The sequence below is a fragment of the Geotrypetes seraphini genome, chromosome 12 (assembly GCF_902459505.1).
Source record: "Geotrypetes seraphini chromosome 12, aGeoSer1.1, whole genome shotgun sequence".
Taxonomy (NCBI): Eukaryota; Metazoa; Chordata; class Amphibia; order Gymnophiona; family Dermophiidae; genus Geotrypetes; species Geotrypetes seraphini.
This window is the reverse complement of record NC_047095.1, coordinates 109274349-109295372: the sequence shown is the minus strand read 5'-3', so window position 1 is coordinate 109295372 and position 21024 is coordinate 109274349. Positions and strand designations below refer to the sequence as shown.

Here is a 21024-nt window from a genome sequence, read left to right as displayed (position 1 = left end):
CGCCCGGCATAGTTTTGTATCGTCTGCAAACTTGATGATCTCACTGGATGTTCCTTCCTCCAGATCATTGATATAAATATTAAAAAGGATCGGCCCAAGTACCGAGCCCTGGGGTACACCACTAGTCACTTTCTCCCAGTCGGAGAACTTCCCATTTATGCCCACTCTCTGCTTTCGGTTTTCCAGCCATTTGCCTATCCATCTTTGTATATCCCCCTCTATGCCATGGCTTTGTAGTTTCCTGAGAAGTCTTTCATGTGGAACTTTGTCGAACGCTTTCTGGAAGTCCAAGTATATTATGTCCACCGGCTTCCCACTATCAATTTGCTCGTTCACGGTCTCAAAAAATTGGAGTAAATTCGTCAAACATGATTTCCCTTTCCTGAATCCATGTTGACTGGGTTTCATCAAGTCGTGTGCGTCCAAGTGCCGGACCATGCTATCCTTGATCAGTGCTTCAACCATCTTGCCGGGGACAGACGTAAGACTCACAGGTCTATAGTTGCCCGGTTCCCCTCTTGATCCTTTTTTGAAAATTGGGGTGACGTTCGCTATCCTCCAGTCGTCCGGTATCTGTCCAGTTCTGATTGTCAGGTTTGCAAGTTTTTGCAATAACTCTCCGATTTCAACCTTCAATTCCTTTAAGACTCTCGGGTGAATTCCATCCGGTCCAGGGGATTTGTCACTTTTAAGTTTGTCGATCTGATAGTATATCTGGTCTAAGTCCACTTCAACTGTGGTGAGGCTGTCTTCTATTTCTCCTGCAAACACTTTCTCCGCTTCAGGTATTGTTGAGGTGTCCTCCTTCGTAAAGACGGACGCAAAGAAGGAATTTAGTTTGTCTGCGATTTGTTTATCTTCCTTGATGTACCCTTTTCTTCCCTGGTCGTCCAAGGGTCCGACTGCCTCTTTTGCAGGTTTTTTCCCTTTCACGTATCTAAAGAAGGGCTTGAAGTTTTTGGCCTCCTGGGCTATTTTTTCCTCATATTCCTGTTTTGCATCCCTCACCGCCTTGTGACATTTCTTCTGATCATCTTTATGTTTGTTCCAGGCTTCGGTTGTCTTTATGTATTTCCATATTTTGAAAGAGTCCTTCTTTTCTTTTATGGCTTCCTTCACATGTTTGGTAAGCCATGCCGGTTCTCTTTTGCTCTTTGATCTCCGATCTTTGGAAATCCTCGGAATGTAGAGATCTTGTGCTTCTGTGATAGTATTTTTCAGTAGGGACCATGCCTGATCTACCGTTTCAAGTTTGTCCACCTGCCTATCTAATCGATCGCCTACACCGAAACCTTCCACCCAGAATAAGAAGAACACTGACACCATTCTCATACCCACCACTCAACGGCACTCATCGTACAAAGCTTTACGATAACCTCATAGCAACGCATGCAGCAAAACTCAAACCCTCCATAACCAGATTGTTAACCTCAACATCTGACTTCAAAGCATTCCGCAAAGAACTCAAAACGCTACTTTTTAAAAAGCATATTCAAAACACCTAATCTCCTCTTCCACATACACCGACCAGGTTACCCACTCCCTGACACCATATCCTCAACCGACCAAAAAATAAAAAAAAAAAAACCAAAAAAAAAAAAAAACCTAATTCTTCCTACCGATTTATTACTTACCAACGCCTCGAAAAAGATTTGATATGTAATGTAATATAACTGCTCTCATCCAATGTTACCAAGTCTATACTCATTCTGTAACTATGTCTTACCCTAAATGTCACGTACCCTCCTGGAAATGTCCAGCTTCTTCTTATGTAATCCGCTTTGAACCGCAAGGTACAAGCGGAATAGAAATCACTAATGTAATGTAATGTAATGTAATAGTACGCCTTAGGAAAGCAGACGGGACTTATGCAGAATCAGATTCCGATAAAGCCGAACTACTAAACGAATACTTCTGCTCAGTCTTTATCTGCGAGGCGCTGGGGTCCGGTCCAAAGTTGCAAGCAAGGCAAAGATTAGAAGACCCATTCTGGAATTTCGAGTTTACTCCCAGCAGCGTCTACTGTGAACTATCAAGACTCCAAGTGAACAAAGCCATGGGACCAGACAATCTACACCCCAGGGTGCTTAGAGAGCTCTGTGATGTCCTGGCAGAGCCATTATCTGTGCTCTTCAATCTTTCCTTGAGGGTGGGAAGAGTCCCCTTGGACTGGAAAACAGCCAATGTAATCCCACTCCACAAAAAGGGCTGCAGGACAGAGGCTGAGACCGGTGAGTCTCACATCCATAGTGAGTAAACTCATGGAAACACTAATTAAGCATAAATTGGATACGATCCTGGACGAGAAGAATCTATGGGATCCCCGCCAACATGGATTTACTAAGGGCAGGTTCTGCCAATCCAATCTAATTAGTTTCTTTGACTGGATAACAAGGAAACTGGATGTGGGTGAGTCCCTAGACGTCGTTTACTTGGACTTTAGTAAAGCTTTTCATAGCGTCCCACACCGCAGACTATTGAGCAAGATGAAATCAATGGGACCAGGAGAAACATTAACTACATGGGTCAGTGATTGGCTAAACGGTAGACTTCAGAGAGTGGTGGTGAATGGTGCCCCTTCAAAAACGTCAGAGGTGATCAGTGGAGTGCCTCAGGGCTCGGTCTTGGGCCCGATCCTCTTCAACATATTTGTGGGAGATCTGACTCAGGGGCTTCAGGGTAAAATCACATTATTCGCCGATGACGCCAAACTATGCAACATAGTAAGTGAGAACACTTTACCAGACAGTATGACGCAGGACCTACTTCTATTGGAACACTGGTCCTTGACTTGGCAGCTAAACTTCAATGCTAGAAAATGTAAGGTCATGCACCTTGGCAGCAGGAATCCATGCAAAACTTACACACTAAATGGTGAGACCTTAGTTAGGACCAAGGCGGTACGTGATTTGGGGGTGATCATTAGCGAAGACATGAAGACTGCCAATCAAGTGGAGAAGGCTTCATCAAAGGCAAGACAAATGATGGGTTGTATCCGTAGAAGTTTTATCAGCCGGAAGCCCAAAGTTATAATGCCGTTGTACAGATCCATGGTGAGGCCTCATCTGGAGTATTGTGTGCAATTCTGGTGGTCACATTACCAAAAAGATGTGCTGAGAGTTGAGTCGGTACAACGAATGGCCACCAGGATGGTCTTGGGACTCAAGTAAACTCCCGTATGAGGAAAGGCTGAATAAATTGCAGCTATACTCACTCGAGGAACGTAGAGAGAGAAGGGACATGATAGAGACGTTTAAATATATCACGGGCCGTATTGAGGTGGAGGATGATATCTTCTTTCTTAAGGGTCCCTCGGCCACAAGGGGGCATCCGCTGAAAATCAGGGGTGGGAAATTTCATGGCGACACAGGAAGTTCTTCTTCACCGAAAGGATGGTCGATCGTTGGAATGAACTTCCACTCCATGTGATTCAGGCCAGCAGCATGCCAGATTTTAAAAGGAAATGGGATACACATGTGGGATCTCTAGGGGGGTAAAAATGGAAATGGGATACACATGTGGTATCTCTAGGGGGTAAATTCAAGGGGGTGGGGTCTTTAGAGTGGGCAGACTTGATGGGCTATGGCCCTTTTCTACCATCATCTTCTATGTTTCTATGTTTCTATGATACATATAGATTGGTAGAGAAACAGAGGAGCTAGAGTCCAGTGAACAAGGCTATATCCATATGGGTAGAACATAAGAACATAAGCAATGCCTCTGCTGGGTCAGACCTGGGGTCCATCGTGCCCAGCAGCCCACTCATGCAGCAGCCCAACAGATCCTCTATTTATAACTTCTATCCCCTTTTCCAGCAGAAAATTGTCCAATTCTTTCTTAAACCCCAATAACATACTCAGCCCTATTACGTCCTCTGGAAGCGCATTCCAGGTGTCCACCACATCCTGCTGAGTAAAGAAGAACTTCCTAGTATTTGTTTTGAATCTGTCCCCTTTCAACTTTTCCGAATGCCCTCTTGTTCTTTTATTTTTTGAAAGTTTGAAGAATCTGTCCCTCTCTACTCTCTCTATGCCCCTCATGATCTTATAAGTCTCTATCATATCCCCTCTAAGTCTCCTCTTCTCCAGGGAAAAGAGACCCAGTTTCTCCAATCTCTCAGCGTATGAAAGGTTTTCCATCCCTTTTATCAGACGTGTCACTCTCCTCTGAACCCTCTCGTATGTATTTACCTGCTGTGGCCTGAGAATACAGCAGATAGGAGCTGAAGATTAGAAAAAAACATGGAGGAATGGTAGGTTAAAGAAATCTGCAGCATATACTTTTCTGTCTTATTAAACTAATATAAAGCTTTTGACTAGTATTATTTCTATCTTAATCCTATTTCACTTTTCTCTATTACTAATATCTATGTTTCTGTATCTTATGATTTGATGCTAATTTCATATTATCTGTCATTCATTGTCCTTTCAGTCCTGTATCCTTGAACTATTACAACTTCCTGGCTTTTGTGTCTGCGGTGGAAGAGATTAACAACAGCTCAGAGCTCTTACCCAACCTCACACTGGGATTCCACATTTTTGAACCTTACAACAATTTATTATTAATGTATAGAGCTGCTGTAAATATATTTTCAGGAATGGAAATTGGGATCCCAAACTACAGCTGCAAAACATCTGGCCCATTGGCTGCTGTCATTGAAGGTCTTCCATCTGAGCAGTCAAGTGAATTTTCCAGCCTTTCTAGGATATACCAGTACCCACAGGTCAGGAGACATCTTAATTATACTCCACACTCTCAGAGAAATTAGTATTCAGAAAAACCAAACCAAATTATTAACCACTCACACTTAACAATGAGAAACAGCAGAATTGAAATTTTGATTTAGAAACAAAAGGTGTAAAAAAGACTACATGAAATAATGTAGCATAGAAAAAACCATTCCTTTTTTTATTATTATTGTTTTTCAAACAGCCATCGTGCAAACCAATTATACATGTACAAAAAAAAACCCCATTCCTACAGGTATTCTAACGCAGAACAAGAAAAGAAAAAAATATAGCCAAAATAAATCTCAAGTCTACAGTACAGAGAGAAGTGAAAACAGTCATTATCACTTTAAGAAAAAAATATGCAATCCATTTTAAGAGGTAAACCTAACCCCTAACTTCTGAGACTTATCATTTAACAAACCCGTGTCTTCAATTATTCTCTTGATCTCATTCCATTAAGGGGCTCATTTCAAAAAAGAAAAACATTCAAAAAGTGACAAAGTTGCAGATGGATGTTTTTCTCACCACATCTTCCAAATCGCTACTTTTGAGACCAGTTTTCTGGACAAATTTCAATGCTTTTTCTCTGAGGTGTGTTGGAGGCATGTCTTGGGTAGGACAAGGCAGGCTTATGAGTTGGATATATTTCTGCAATAATTGAATATTATAGAGTAAGTCCAGGGCACAATTTAGGTGTTTGAGGCTAGATCTGTTTTCCTTAAAGTTCTAATAAGGTGCTCAAACTGACCAAATAACCACAGGAGGGAAAAAGGCATGTCACCACCTTTCTCCCCTAGTGGTGATTGGCCCCTACCTCCCCGAAAGGTTTCAGGAGAAGCCTGGTAGGTGGTGTAGTGAACTATAGAGATGCACTGAGGACGAGACCATCTGAAACAAAAAGATGGATGTTTTGTTGTTTTGAAAATGGTTAAGTTCACTTCTGGATTTTTGTTTGCGTTACCTAAAACATCTAAATTCCACTTATGAGAAAGATTAAAAGCAATAAACTTGGGAAAACATATCTACAAGGGAAACAAAAAAAGTTGTCCCAAGGCTAAAACCATGGGTTTCAAAGTAAGAAACATATTCTTCCCTATATTCTGAGCGGCATTAGAAAGCATAGGGAGATATTAACTACTGGAAACTGGAAAATGTTCAGCATATTCCCCAAATCCATGTTCCTATATATCTAAGGTTTTCTTTTTTATCTATTCAGGCATAGATTGAGGATGGACAGAGATGGGTATGTTTTTATGATGTTTGTCACCTACTAAACCATTTATAAAACACACATACCAGGAGTTAGCCAACCTACTGTACTATATATAAAACCACCACCCACCCTCAAATTATGTGGTAATCTTGAATTACAGATTAGAAGCTGAAGGACAAAATAACAGGATTGTCCTGTCTTCTGACCCCTGCGGATACCTCAAGGGTCACCACTGTCACCCATGCTCTTTAACCTCTTCATATCCTCCTTTGGTACCATTCTAGACAACCTAGAAGTAACTTCATTCAGCTATGCAGATGACATAACCATACTCCTCCCCTTCAACTCACAAGATCCTACTACAACAGACAACCTGGAAAAAAAAATCGAGAAGCAGTGGAAAAATGGATGATAGACCACAAACTGAAGCTCAACCCAGACAAAACAAAATTTCTATTGCTTGAAAAGGACAAAACCCCTTCTATAACCGAACTAGAAATAAATGCCACCAAATATCCCATACAGCCCGTTCTTAAACTCCTACGAGTAACAATAGATAGGTGCTGCCCTTCAGGTTCAAATCAACAAAACCACACAAAAAGCATTTTTTACCATGCGCAACCTACGCAAAATAAGAAAATTCTTCGACAAAGAACAATATAGACTCATAGTCCAATCCCTAGTCCTAAGTCTAATGGACTACTGCAATATCCTCTACCTATCTTGCCCCACCTAAAATTAATAAAACAATTACAGACCATACAGAACACAGCCCTTAGACTGATCTATTCTCTTGGAAAATTTGATCACATCACCAACGCCTACCTAGATTCACACTGGCTACCTATACAAGCCCGCATACAATTCAAACTATACTGCCTATTATTCAAAGCATTAAATGGAACGGCACCCACCCACCTAAACAACTGCCTAAACCGGAACCTCTCATCCAAACAAAGGAAAACCCAGTCCCCATTCTCCTACCCCCCCTTTCAAAGGAATTAAGTGCAAAAAGATGTATGACCACCTACTAGCAACACAGGCAGAAAAATTGGACCCCTCCATCATCAACCTGATGACAGCAACAACTGATCTCAAAACTTTCAGAAAAGAAATCAAAACCCTATTATTCAAAAAATTTATCCAGATATCCTAACCCCCCTTTCCATTCCCCCTTGCTATTCTCCCCTCTCCCTCTCCCTATCTGTAATATCCCCCTAAGACTCAACAATGTAACCAGCATCCACTCTGCAACTTTCTCGTAAATTTCCAGCTCCTTCTGACGTTCTCCTCATTTTTCCACTTATCTTATAACCTCTCCTCAAAATTGAATTATGTAATCAGCTCCATTAATTATAATCTTCTTCCTGGAAATGTTCAGTTATCTTTTGATGTAATATGCTTAGAACTGCAAGGTACAGGTGGAATAGAAGTCAGTAATGTAATGTAATGTAATGTAATGATGAAATCAAGAAATGAAAGGTCTGTGAAATTTGAGAGGCTTGAGGGAGGTCCCAGGGTCATAGCAACATCTGAGATGGGGAAGGGGGAAGAGGGAAGATTCCTTCTACTCTGCTCTCTCTCCCTAAAATCTCAGTGCAGCTCTTCTGCAATTGAATATGATTTGGCTTTAACATCTCATGCTTTTTCTCTTCTGCTATTTACAGTAGAATTATGCACATAATATTTGATATGTGAATGAAATGTGATCTTTTCATGACTAAAGTGGTGATGAATTCAACCTATTATTTTCAACAGATCAGTTACACCTCAGGGAATCTTGTCATGAGTGATACATTTAAGTTTCCTTGTTTCTACCGGACTGTCCCCAGTGAGCTGCATCTCTGTGCTGGGATAGTCAAATTATTGAAGCATTTTGGCTGGACCTGGGTCGGTATCATTGCATCCGATGATGAAAACAGTCTGAGGGCTGTGCAGATCCTGAGAGGAGGGATTGAGCAGAATGGAGGTTGTATTGAATTCATAAAAACTTTCAAACATTCTGGTTCTTTTGTAAATCAAAATGTGTATAAAATTTACCATACTGTCCATACATCTTCAACTAAAGTGATTATTTTGTATTGTAATAGACAATATACAGAATTTATAAAACAATCAATCATTTGGGAAGCATCTGGAAAGGTCTGGATCATCACAGCTGAATCACTCTTTTTCATGCCCTCATACCAAACTGATAGGAGAAATGCCTTTGCTTTCTCTGTGGCAAAAACGAATATCCCAAGTTTTCACAAATTTGTCCGTGAGGTGAATCCTGTTGTGTTACCAAATGATTCATTCTTAGAGATTTGGTGGAAGGACCTGTGTCATGACCAGTGCCCCGAGAGCATCCAGAGATCCTGCAGCAGGAATGAAACATCTGTCTACCTCATACACTGTGACGTCATAAATTCTGGGGACAGTTATAATGTATACAATGCTGTGTATGCCCTGGCACACGCACTGCAAGAAATGGCCACTTCTATTTCAGAAAACACCAATTGGGGTGGAGAAAGTGAGAGATTTTTAGATTTCTTCCCATGGAAGGTAATATCAAGTCAGCCTTCTTTTTCCAGTGTTGATCCCAGTGCATGCTTTTTAGATAAAGAATGGATGGGTATTTACAGACTACACATATCCCTGTGAAAATGAATGCTCGCCGTCTCCTGATACTCTTGCAGAGTTCTTCAATAATAAAATTTTAGATTTGAGAGCAATGTTACAATCTCCTACTTGCAACTATGATGCTTTACAACTTAGTTACTTAGAAGATGGTTCAAGGACTGATATGTCCTGGGATCATTTCCAAGTCACAGACTGGCAACAATTTTTAAAGTTGTTCAATAAATATGTCAAATCGAACTGTTTGCTGGACGATTGTCCTCCAAACGCTTCATCTACTTTTAAAGCGGATTTATTTAAATGGGCTACTTTTTCTTTGATTAAGGAACTGTTTCCTGATGAATTGGGTCAAATTTTGGTTACCCCTATTCTTAAAGATCAGAAGGTATCAGTTACCACGAAATCCAATTACAGACCCATAGCAAGCATTCCTTTGGTTACCAAATTACTGGAAGGTTTAGTTAATTTAGAATTAGTAAGTTATTTGGATAAATTTAATATCCTTAATAACCATCAGTTTGGATTTAGAAGAGGATATAGTACGGAGACCGACTTAACTTCAATGCTTGATTATTTTCATGGTCTATTTAGCAAAGGCACTAGTGCCTTAATTCTTCAGCTAGATTTTAGTAGTGCCTTTGATCTAGTAGATCATAAAATATTGTTGAGTTGTTTTGACACAATAGGACTTTCAGGAAGGGTCTGGAACTGGTTTCAAGGGTTTTTAAAGAAAAGATCTTATCAAGTGATTTGTGATGGTAACTATTCTCATTCATGGAGCAACCTATCTGGTGTGCCCCAAGGTTTTCCGCTATCACCTACCTTATTCAACATCTACATTTCCCCTTTACAACATTTATTACAGAGTTTAAATATAAATTTTTATATATATGCAGATGACATTTCTATTTTAATCCCTCTAAATAATTTTACTACTGAAATTTTAAACCAGATATCTTCTATTATGACTCAGATAGAATAGTGAACAATTAATTTCAAACTGAAACTCAATACGGAAAAGACCAAACTTTCCTTGGCTAATCCCAACGACAAAATAACAAACTCATTGCTTCATCTTAATGGTCATGACTACCCGATTATTAAATCTATCAAAATTCTGGGAGTCACACTAGACCGACTTTTAACACCAGCAGAACACACGAACTTAGTGGTACAAAAATGCTTTTTTACAATGTGGAAATTAAGAACCATAAAAAAATATTTTGATCCTTTATCGTTCAGACTATTGGTTCAAAAATTAGTTTTATCTATTTTTGACTATTGTAACATCATCTATTTAGGAGCACAAAAAAAATTCTAAGGAAATTAAGGATAATTCAGAATACAGCTGTTTGATTGAGTTTTGGTTTAAAAAAGAATGACCATATTATCGTTTACTTCATTGGCTGCCTTTGGAGGCAAGAGTATTATTCAAATTTTCCTGTATCTGCTTTAAGCAGATATCGGGATTGTCTCCAGCTTACCTTTTTCCTCTTTTTGTATTGCATAGACCATCAAGAGAAACTAGAAACTTCTACTAATTTGCTTATCCAAAAATTAATGGGTGTAGATATAAGACCTTCTTAGATAGAACCCTAGCATTTCAAGCTGGTAAGCAACAATCCTGGTTAGGTAAATGTATTCAGCAAGCTATGTTATCTTATTGCTGTTTTCGGAAATTAATTAAGACTACTTTGTTCGATAAGTTTATTACTTAATGAGAGTTTTATTATTGAAATTCTATTTTACAAATATTTGTATTTTTTTACTGCATTATTGTATTTCACTGATAGTTCAGCTCTTTTTAGTGTAAACTGCCTAGAACTTTTGGTTATGGCGGTATAAAAGAATAAAATTTTTTAAAATAAATAAATATATGAAACTTAACTCTTCCTTAGACCTCAATTAGAAGGAGGAAAAAAGAAAAACAAAGATATTATAGGGAGTAATATTACAATAATACAAATAAAAAGGTTAAGACTTAAACGCTACAACCCAGCATTTCCTTTAAGCTACACTTCCTCCACTAGATAAACCCTTGAGATCTAAAAAGGAACGTAAATGATCTGGTGTAAAGAACACATATTTCAGACCCCTAAACTTAATAACACATTTGCATGGATAAGCTAGCAAGAAAGTAGCACCTATCTTCCTTGTCTCTTCTCTCATGCCCAAAAACATTTTTCATCTTTCCTGGGTTATTCTAATTACATCATGGTATAACCAAAAACGTTGACTACAAAAAAGTGATCCAGACTTTTTAAAGAATAACCTCATAACTGCATTAAGATCTTGTTCAAAGATAAAGTTAACAATTAAAGTTCCTCTTTCTTTAACTTTCATAGATGATTCCTTAATATTGCCGTAAGATTTTGCAAGCCTTTATGAGAGATCAAGTTCTCACCCTTAGGTATATCAGAATTTCTTTTTGAAATAGGTAAAAAGTATACTTTATTTAGGGGCGGAATCTGATCTTGCGGAAAATTCAAACATTCTAGCAGGAATTTTTAAAAAAATCTCAATAGGTGTTCTTTTGGAACATGATTCTGTATTTCTTAACCAAGTAGTTATACTTGTAAAGTATGTTAAATTCAATAAAAATTAAAGAATAAAATTATTATTATTATTTGATTATTTTCCTTTGTGACACACTTCAGTTGAGATCTTTCTGTTTGTCTCTATCTAAGATTAGCTGACAAACCTCAGATCTGATCTAAGCATCTCATATGGACCATTTCTGCTCCATTTCTCACCATTGCTGATACCGTTTGAGTACTCTGAGTGTAATATCTTCAGGTCTTCATTTATCATGGAGACTAAAACAGAATAGAGAAGAAGACAGTATTAAAGGCTATTTTACAAAATATTGTATATAAAAACTCCTGGGCAGCCCAAATGTATCTCTTAGGTAGATAGGAGTTAGGCATGATCAGTTTTAAGAGGTAGACACCCTTATCTCGGACTGACCAGGCTCTTCTAAACTGTAAATCACATTGAATTTTTGGGGCATATTAGCAATCCATAAATACTCATGTAATGTAATTACTGCCCAATACAGCCATAATGAGTACCAAATATCCTCAAAATTGAGCACAGAAAAAGAAAACACATTCTAAATCGAATCCTCAAACAAAAAACTTATCTTGTAGCTATCCATACCATCACTTTTACTAAGGTGTGCTAATTGATTAGCGCACGTTAAACGCTAACGCGTCCATAGACTAACATGTACGTGCTAGTATTTAGTGCACGCTAAATCAATTAGCACACCTTAGTAAAAGAGGGCCATCGTCTTATTTCAGCCTTTCAAATCGGTTTTACATACCCCACCTCATAATCCACTTTGACAAGGTCTTAGTCTCCACCCACTTGACTTCCTCTCATTCCTAGCCATAGCTACCATTACCCCTACATATCCTTGACTACCTCCCAATTTCTTATCCTTGTTCTAACCTGCATAGGCCTACCTAGAAGACTTCTAAGTCCACTCTCTTCTTTCCTACCTGCGCCTTCCCCCTCCCCCTCCATAGTGCCCCAAATCCCTTTTCAAATCCATATGACCAGACACCACCTGTTTGTATGCCTGACCTTCCTGAGTGGCAAAAGTCAGTTCCTAGATTGTTGTTTCAGTTTTTCTTCTTTGCAAATCTTCCAATGACATCTTACAAGATTCTGCTCCTGTCTCTCTCCTAATGCTTTTTTTTTTCTAGTCGGTGTTGCAAGAATTCCAGCCATTGATCGTCTTCTTCTCTTATCATGTTGAACGGGCAAGAACTCCTTATCTTAGCAATTGTCATCACGCTGAGAGCGATGGTATGAGCAATGTAAAAGAGATTATCAGGCTTGGAGACATACACAGTCTCTCTGGCTTGCTGAGTTACAGACTGCCACACTTTGTTCGTCTTTACTTGGCAGGTGTAAAAAAACAACAACTATCTTTCAGCTGCAAGTTATTCAGAATACCACAGCTAGACTTATATTTGGACTGAATAAGTACGATCATGTCACGCCGTTGTTTCAAGAATTACATTGGTTACTGCTTGAGACACGTATTGTCTTTTAGTTGGGGTATTTATTAAAGAGTCCTGACCGGAGAAGGTTATCATGCTACTATACCGAGCCATGGTGCGCCCTCACCTGGAGTACTGTGTCCAGCACTGGTCACCGTACATGAAGAAGGACACGGTACTACTCGAAAGGGTCCAGAGAAGAGCAACTAAAATGGTTAAGGGGCTGGAGGAGTTGCCAGTGAGAGATTGGAGAAACTGGGCCTCTTCTCCCTTGAAAAGAGAAGACTGAGAGAAGACATGATCAAAACATTCAAAATACTGAAGGGAATAGATTTAGTAGATAAGGACAGACTGTTCGCACTCTCCAAGGCAGGGAGAACGAGAGGGCACTCTTTAAAATTGAAAGGGGATAGATTCCATACAAACATAAGGAAGTTCTTCTTCACACAGAGAGTAGTGGAGAGCTGGAATGCCCTTCTGGTTTCTGTTGTAGGGGAAAACTCCCTCCTGGGTTTCAAGACTAAGATGGACAAGTTCCTGCTAAACTGGGACGTATGCAGGTGAGGCTGGACTCATTTAGAGCACTGGTCTTTGATCTGGGGGCTACCGCGTGAGCGGTGTCCCAGGCAGGATGGACCATCGGTCTGATCCAGCAGCAGCAACTCTTATGTTCTTATGGGCCAACCTCCACTTTACTTGATGGATTTATTTTCAGCTTCTACACAAGAACTCTCTTGCAAAACTCATGCCTTATTTGTTTATCCATCAGGCAGGGGCTGCAAGTTTAAAAGATATCATGAACGTATGCTTTCTTATCAGGCTGCTATTTAGGATAAAGATTTCAAGCAACTGTTTACTATTTCATTTTCCTATCTGGAATTTAGGAGACACTTGAAAACCTATTTGTTTTCTAAGTTCTTGGGTAATTAATTTCATTCTCATTCCAATTGTTATATATTTTTAGTCTTTTGTAAACCACATAGAACTGTGAGGTTATGTGGTCTAGAAATTGATTTTATGTTTTACGTTTAAGCAAACACCACTAATCAGATGTTCATTCTCGTTTACTTTGCCAGTTATATGAGTCTGTTATTAGGATCCTTGATTTCTGCCAAAATGTTGTAACATGTGTTATTGCATCAGCTGATGATTAATGATTTAAGCTTAGTGGGTGATATGGGATGCAGTTACCCATTCAGTTTATTGTTCCCCTATACTTTATAAAATATTGGCCACCTAATTTAAGTGTCCTTCGTAAAAGGACCCCTTAGTTCACAACTGCCCATATTCAAGAATACTTGATTCAAATTTCATAATTATTACTTTCTGATGCCTTTAGGACATCAGTGTTGTTGAGCTGCCAATACATGTTCACCAATTTCAAATATAGAAACAAAATTATGAGGTAAAAAAAAGTCAATTTTACCAACTTCAAAAATAAGCTCCACCCTAAAATCAGAGCAGCTCATTCGTGCTTGGAGGTAGTAAAAAATAAAAAAGTAACTCTGCAGTTATCTTCACTAATAAAATTATTTCTCTTATTAGTTAAATCATTATCTGAAGAAACTCCACTTTAAGAACATTCTAAATGAAGACATCTTTTGGGATGAGAATGGTGATCTTACCATTGGATATAATATTATGAACACAATCTACCTATCTGATGGTACAAGGAGTAATGAAATTGTTGGAAGTTATAACCCTTATGCTCCACCAGGGCAGGAATTTATCGTCTATGAGGAAGTGATCATGTGGGAAAGTACATTCACGGAGGTCAGATTTAAATGATACAAAGACAAGATGGAAAACACTGAACCATGCACACGTTGAGAGAGGTTCAGTAAATGACACACAACATTAGGTGCCGGAAAGATCCAGGCTAAACCAGGGTATTGCACCCTTTACAGAATAATGCTTTGAGCAGATTCTCATGCCCAACTTCAGGCAACAGGATGTCTGTCTGCCGAAACCTGGGGTAAATCCTTGTGCCTAACTAATGGCACAGCAATCCTAGTATTATAATAACATAGCGGGGAATTTTCGAAATGGTGCCTTATATTAGGCACCGGTAGGCACCCTGCCAGCGCCTAAGTTATGAGGGAAATGCCATTTAAAATGGTACAAAAAAATTCAGGGTACCTAAAAAAACAGCACTGGAATTTCACCTCCAGAGATGCCTACTGATGCCAAATGCCACTGGACATGGCATTAAGTGTTGGCACGTGCCTCCGGAGATGCAATTCATGGCAAAGTTAGGCTCTGGAGATGTAGGCCTTGAATACCCTGGCCTATATTTCTGATGCCTACCTTTGCCAGAGTCAGAATTCTCAAAACGGTGTCACTGTGTGATTAACTCATGATCGGTGGCCACATTTAAGGTGGTCAGTGGCATAGTAAGGGGGTGCAGGGGTAGTCTACCCCAGGCGTGGTTTTCATAAAGGCACAACACCCCTCCTTCTCTCCACAGCCCACGCTTCTCTCTTTGTTACGTGCATGCACCTGTTACCTTACCCTGTACCTCGGCATGAGGTTGCTGCCCATATCGGCATTGGTGCTCTCTCTGACATCGCTTTCGGGACCCATGTCTAGGAAGTGACATCAAAGGGCGATCCAACAATGACGTGGGCATACTGCTCAAGCCGGAAAAGTTAAAAAGGTATGAGAAGGGAGGGGGGGATGCATGCCTATCAGCGGGGTGGGGGTGGGGGAGGGGCGCCTCCACCCCTGGTGTTGCTCACCCTTACTATGCCACTGAAGGCGACCACCAACAATGGCACCGTTTAGAAAATTTGGGCCATAGAGCCTAATTTGGGGGAATTTCCTGACCCACCATGCCCCTCCCATGGATTTGCCCTGTACATAGACTAAACCGTGCAAGACAATCACACGTGGACAATGCCGGGCAGACAATTGCATTTAGGACATCAGTGCGCTGGATTAAAACACTATTTTAAAGTGCTCTGAGGGGGCATGGGGGGAACCCCCTACTATACTTAGAACTGTTGGCATTCCCGTTGGGGGAGGGAGTGTTGGGAGGAACCCCCCATTATAGAGGAAACAGCCTTTTCCCCTCTTTTTTAGGGAAAAATTACATTTTTCTCTGTAATGGTGAGGCCCCCCCCAACAGGGGTGCCAAAAGTTCTAAGTAAAGTGGGGAAGGGCTCCCCTCCACACACACCCTCTCAGAATGCTTTAAACTAGTGTTTTAATCCAGTGCGCTGACGTCTTGCGCACGATTGTCTTGCACGGTTTTGACTCATCACTGATTTGCCCTCTTTTGAGTTGAAAGTTAAGGGCCCATTTTATATAAAAGGACATAAGGAAAGCTATAATTCATAACTAATGCTAATTAAGTGTTAATTGATTAGGTTCCACATGAGTCCTTCAGATATCAAGATAAATTTGGGTTATATGATTACATACATGGCCAAAATATATTTATTTGACAAGGCAAGCAGTTTAAATAAAAAAAACACCTAGTGTACCTGAATGGAAGTCTCATTGGGAAAATGTGTTACCTTAATGATAAAAGAAATAGAGGTCATATAGAAATCAACCAATGGTGAGGGCAAAATGAATTGACTCCATTAAAGAGAGTCATCATGCCAGATCCATTATGCAAATATTCAGTCTTGGAAGTAGAAGAGTAGGCTGCAAAGACATCACCTAAAAGTCTAATCTAATCAAAATGTTTTAATCGTACTTCTCCATAATAGATTTAGTGCAAATTATAAGATAAGAAGCTTATGCAACATCACCGAGAAAAGGTAGAACTGTCATAAGAAGGAGTTGCAAAAAAAAAAAAAAAGCATTGTGTAGGAGGGTTACATTATTAGAAGAGGTTGCAGAGGCTCTGATTTAAATTAATTTATCAAATAGGTACATAAGAATTGCCGCTGCTGGGTCAGACCGGTGGTCCATCCTGCCCAGTAGTCCACTCACGCTCTAAATGAGTCCAACCACATCTGTGTACATTCCAGTTTAGTAGGAACTTGACCAACTTTGTCTTGAATTCCTAGAGGGTGTTTTCCTCTATAACAGACTCCGGAAGAGCATTCCAGTTTTCAATCTTCTCCTGAAGGCAAAGTAGTTCTGTTCAGTCCTTATGAGTACTGGAAGGGTGCTCCAGGTTCTCGTAGTGACATACGTGAAGAGGGCGTTGAATATCCACTTGTATTTCACTCCCTTGGAGGTGGGGATGATCAGCTGGTGGATGTTTCTTATCCTGGTTGAGAGGAAAAGGGAAGTGGAGAATTGGTGGGTTATCTGCTCCAGTGAATTGGCAGTTAGTTCATGGTGTACACTGCAGGAAAGTTTAAACAGGATCCGGGCATTTACTGGTAGCCAGTGAAGTTCATATGAGTATGCAGAGATGGAGTTGTACCTCTTTAGGCAAAAAATTAGCCTGATGGCAGTGTTCTGGATCAATTGGTGTTTGTACATTTGGGAGGAGGTTATGCCTTCATAGAGAGAATTGCAATAGTCGAGCTGTGCTAGGTCTAAGATCTCTACTAGACTTGCAAAGTGGTTCTTATAAAAGTAAGGTTTGATCAGCCTTAGTTGCTCTAAGCTGTAGAAAGTATTTTTTCCCCAGAGGATGGATAATTGGGGTCCATAGGAAAGTGTGGAGTTGAATAAGATACCAAGAACCTTGGAAGTCTTTTCAATGTTTAGTGCTGCACCAGAGGGCAGCGTTAGGGTCATGGGTGTTGACTGTGTGTCAGTGTGGAGCCAGATAAGTTTGGTTTTGGTAGTGTTTAGTTTTAATTTGTTGGCGAGTGCCCAGGAGTAGATTTTTTTCATTGCCTTTGGATATCTTATTAGATGACTCCTTAGCATCAGTGTGAAGTGAGATTAGGAGGAATATATCATCTGCATAGGAAAGCAGACATTCGTCATCGGTGAAGATGAGGTTTCCAAAGGTGCTCATAAAGATGTTGAATAGCACCGGTGAGAGAGGGGACCCCTGAGGAACCCCACAGGCTGCTTTTCAGCTCTGGGAGAAGGTGCCTTCCTTCCATACACTGTACTCTCTTGTCAGGAACTTGTTGAACCAGTTAAGGACAGTTCCAGTCAGACCCATTTTGCTGAGTCTACTCAGTTGGACACATGATCAACAGAGTCAAATACAGATGATATGTCGAACTGTAGGAGAATTGATTAGTGCCCTCTGCTGAGCAGATACCGCAAGTCAGTTTTGTTCAAAGTACTCAAGGCAAAGTAAAAATTAATGTATTTTTCATGCTTAAGTAAAAGTACAGTGAAAATATAGCTTATATAATACTTTTTGAGTAAAAAGTAAAAGTACTGCAATTACAATAAATGCAATTACTGTTAATCTATTTTTATCCCAACAACTTTAAGAAAAACGAACCCCCTCTTTTACTAAGGTGCGCTAACCAATTAGCACGTGCTAATCGAATTAGCATGTGCTAAACGCTAACGTGGCCATAGACTAACATGCACGCGTTAGCGTTTAGCGCGCACTAAATCGTTTAGTGTGCGCTAATCAGTTAGCACACCTTAGTAAAAGGGCCTAATTTTTGTAAAGGACTTTCACGCATACGTGTTAGCTTGTGAATCATTATTGTAGCAGCAAGGCTAAAATACGTTCAAGAACTGAACAGGCAGGAAGTGGATTGCTCAGTCTGAGTAAAAGGTCCCTTCATCTCAGGCCAGGCTGCAATGCTACTGGTGTCTTTTAACTAGGTCTACAGATATTGACCAAGGGAATCTCTATCATCAGCATCGTCATTGTGATCTGTATTTGAAGCAGTGATGGTCAAATGCATCTCTTGCATCTTCATCGTCATTATCATCATCGTACTGTCCAATTGCAGAGAAAGAATCATTGTCTGTTGTTCTACCACAGTGTTGCACCAACTTTGTCAAGCTACGGCACACTAAACTCAATTATTTTTCCTTTACCTGAAAATTTACTTCCCCCACCTATTGTTTGCCCCTTATTTGTTCTCTTTTTCTCAAACTTTTGCCTTTCATTGTAGTCTTTTATTTAATAACTTCCCCAGTTGTCACAAAATTGATAGGAGGTTTACGCCAAAAGATGTATGAGGAGACTGGAAACCCTGAATATGTATACCTTAGAGGAAAAGAGGGACAGAGGAGATATGATTCAGACGTTCAAATACTTAAAAGTTATAACAATGGAACTCATACATCAGCCATTGCAAAAATACATTTTTCCCCATTTCAAATAATAACCATGATATCGTTCATTTAGGCAAATATTGGCCGCAGCTTTATTTCATATTATTTCCAAGCATTAATTTCAAAAACTTTTACAATCATAGCCAAACTCCACACTTAACCATATAGGATTTACGTCCAAGAGCTAATCAGTATCGATACTAGTTCCCTTATCCCAAACTTTCCTGTAACTCCCGGTGACTTACGGTGTCATCAAGCCACCTCAACTCATGGCGGTGTCGCCCACGAGGACATATTTACAATTCACCATCATTGGTCTTCCCATTCAATCTGCCTCTAATAAAGGCTCTGCCATTAGGCCCCCCCCCAACCTACTAGCTGTGACTGACACCCCCCCATTCCCAAGCACCGCTTATCTTTCACCCCTCTCCTCTTTACATCCTGAAGCGGTGGGAGGGAGGGAAAACTTGAATCCCTTTACTCTCCTCCCTTGCTTTTTTATTTTGCCCGCCAATTTCTTTCTTTCTTTCCCCATCTATAGCTCCACCCCTTTTCTTTTTTCCCTCAATCCCACACTCCTATTACCCTCCAATCAAATCGATTCCTTGTTACTATCTCCTTCACTCCTTTCCACACACCCCCATTCCAACTCCCTTTTTCAATTTCAATTACAGGCTTTGATGTCGCCCACTGTTAGTGGCCACCCAGATTAACTGCGTATACTTTTTAACATAGAACAAAATCTTTTCCAGAGAAAGGAAAATAGTAAAACCAGAGGACATAATTTGAGGTTGAGGGGTAATAGACTCAAGAGCAATGTAATGAAATTCTTCTTTAGGGAGAGGGTGGTGGATGCCTGGAATGCGCTCCCGAGAGAGGTGGTGGAGAGGAAAACGGTGACAGAGTTCAAAAAAGCGTGGCATGAACACAGAGGATCTAGAATCAGAAAATAATAGTAAATATTGAAGAACTAAGGCCAGTACTGGGCAGACTTGCACGGTCTGTGTCTGTATATGGCCGTTTGGGGGAGGATGGGCTGGGGAGGGCTTCGATGGCTGGGAGGGTGTAGATGGACTGGGGTGAGCTTTGACGGAGACTTCAATAGTTGGAAACTAAGAACAGTACCGGGCAGAGCTTTGGATTCATGTCCAGAAAGAGCTAGGAAGAAGAAGAAAAAAAACACCCCAACAAATTTTTAGATTGAATCAGGTTGGGCAGACTAGATGGACCATTCGGTTCTTTAACTGTTGTAATCTATGTTACTATGTCACATGTTTAGTTTTTAACCTTTTTTTTTTTTTTTTTGCAGATGTACGATGTTCACTATTTTTATTATCGTACACCGCTCAGAAGTCCAATCGAGCGGTATAAGAAATTTTAAATAAACTTGAACCTTGATCCGGAAGAGCGCGGACATCACCATGATGACATCATGTGCCTGCGCGGTGTCATCACATTGATGTCCACACATGTGCGAAGGCCTTCCAGATGGGCCCTGAGCTGCCAGTAGGGGTACCAGCAGGGAAGAGGGTCAGAGAGAAGGAGAGGCGCTGGCGCCAGCTGATTGCCTAAAGGACATGCCTCTCGCCATGAGAGGCATATCTTGTAGGCCAGGGGTCTCCAAAGTCCCTCCTTGAGGGCCGAATCCAGTCAGGTTTTCATGATTTCCCCAATGAATATGCATGAGATCTATGTGCATGCATTGCTTTCAATGCATATTGTCACAAACCCGAACCCAATGCCGGCCTTGTGCCAGTTAAACCCCGGAGCAAACATCCCCTGAAACTGGTCCGGGCTAATCACTGTGTCCCTGATAGGCAGGAACAGGAACAGGAAGCACAGGCTGTGTTCAGACCTGCTGCAGAACACAGCCTGGTGAAATCTGGCAGGGCCCCTTTAAATCCTCCATTTTGTGAGAAGCTGGCTAAACAGGGGAGAAGGCAGCCTCAGCGGAAGGAAGTTCAGCCCCTGAGTAGGGCTGGGCGTGGTACAGCAGCTTGGCAGCATTTGGAGAGCTGGCTGACCAGGAGGAAGGGAGACAGAGGAGAAGCTCTCAGGTGGAAGGAGTCTCCAAGTCCCCCCAGAGCCAAACGACATTGAAATGCTGGACTCTGAACCAGAAGGAACAACCCTGGTAAACCCAGAATGTGAAGCTATGGATTGCAGTACTTTACCAGAGGTGGGACTATTTGAGGAAATGGATATCAATTAGTTTGGAATTGCTTTTTGAGTTAAGTTTTGAATGTTTCCATTTCTGCTGGGCATAAGGATTTTCCTTGAGCCT

General features: G+C 40.5%; 1 protein-coding gene across 1 annotated transcript in view; it reads left to right on the top strand.

The window, feature by feature from the left end:
• Nucleotides 1-4241: 4241 nt before the first annotated feature.
• The window catches only part of LOC117346282 (vomeronasal type-2 receptor 26-like), a 28510-nt gene continuing 11727 nt past the window's right edge, over nucleotides 4242-21024 (top strand). Inside the window, exons 1-3 of the mRNA XM_033915683.1 lie at nucleotides 4242-4252; nucleotides 4432-4723; nucleotides 14118-14345. Of these exons, the coding sequence (XP_033771574.1) occupies nucleotides 4242-4252; nucleotides 4432-4723; nucleotides 14118-14345 (531 nt within the window). The remainder of the gene's footprint in view (nucleotides 4253-4431; nucleotides 4724-14117; nucleotides 14346-21024) is intronic.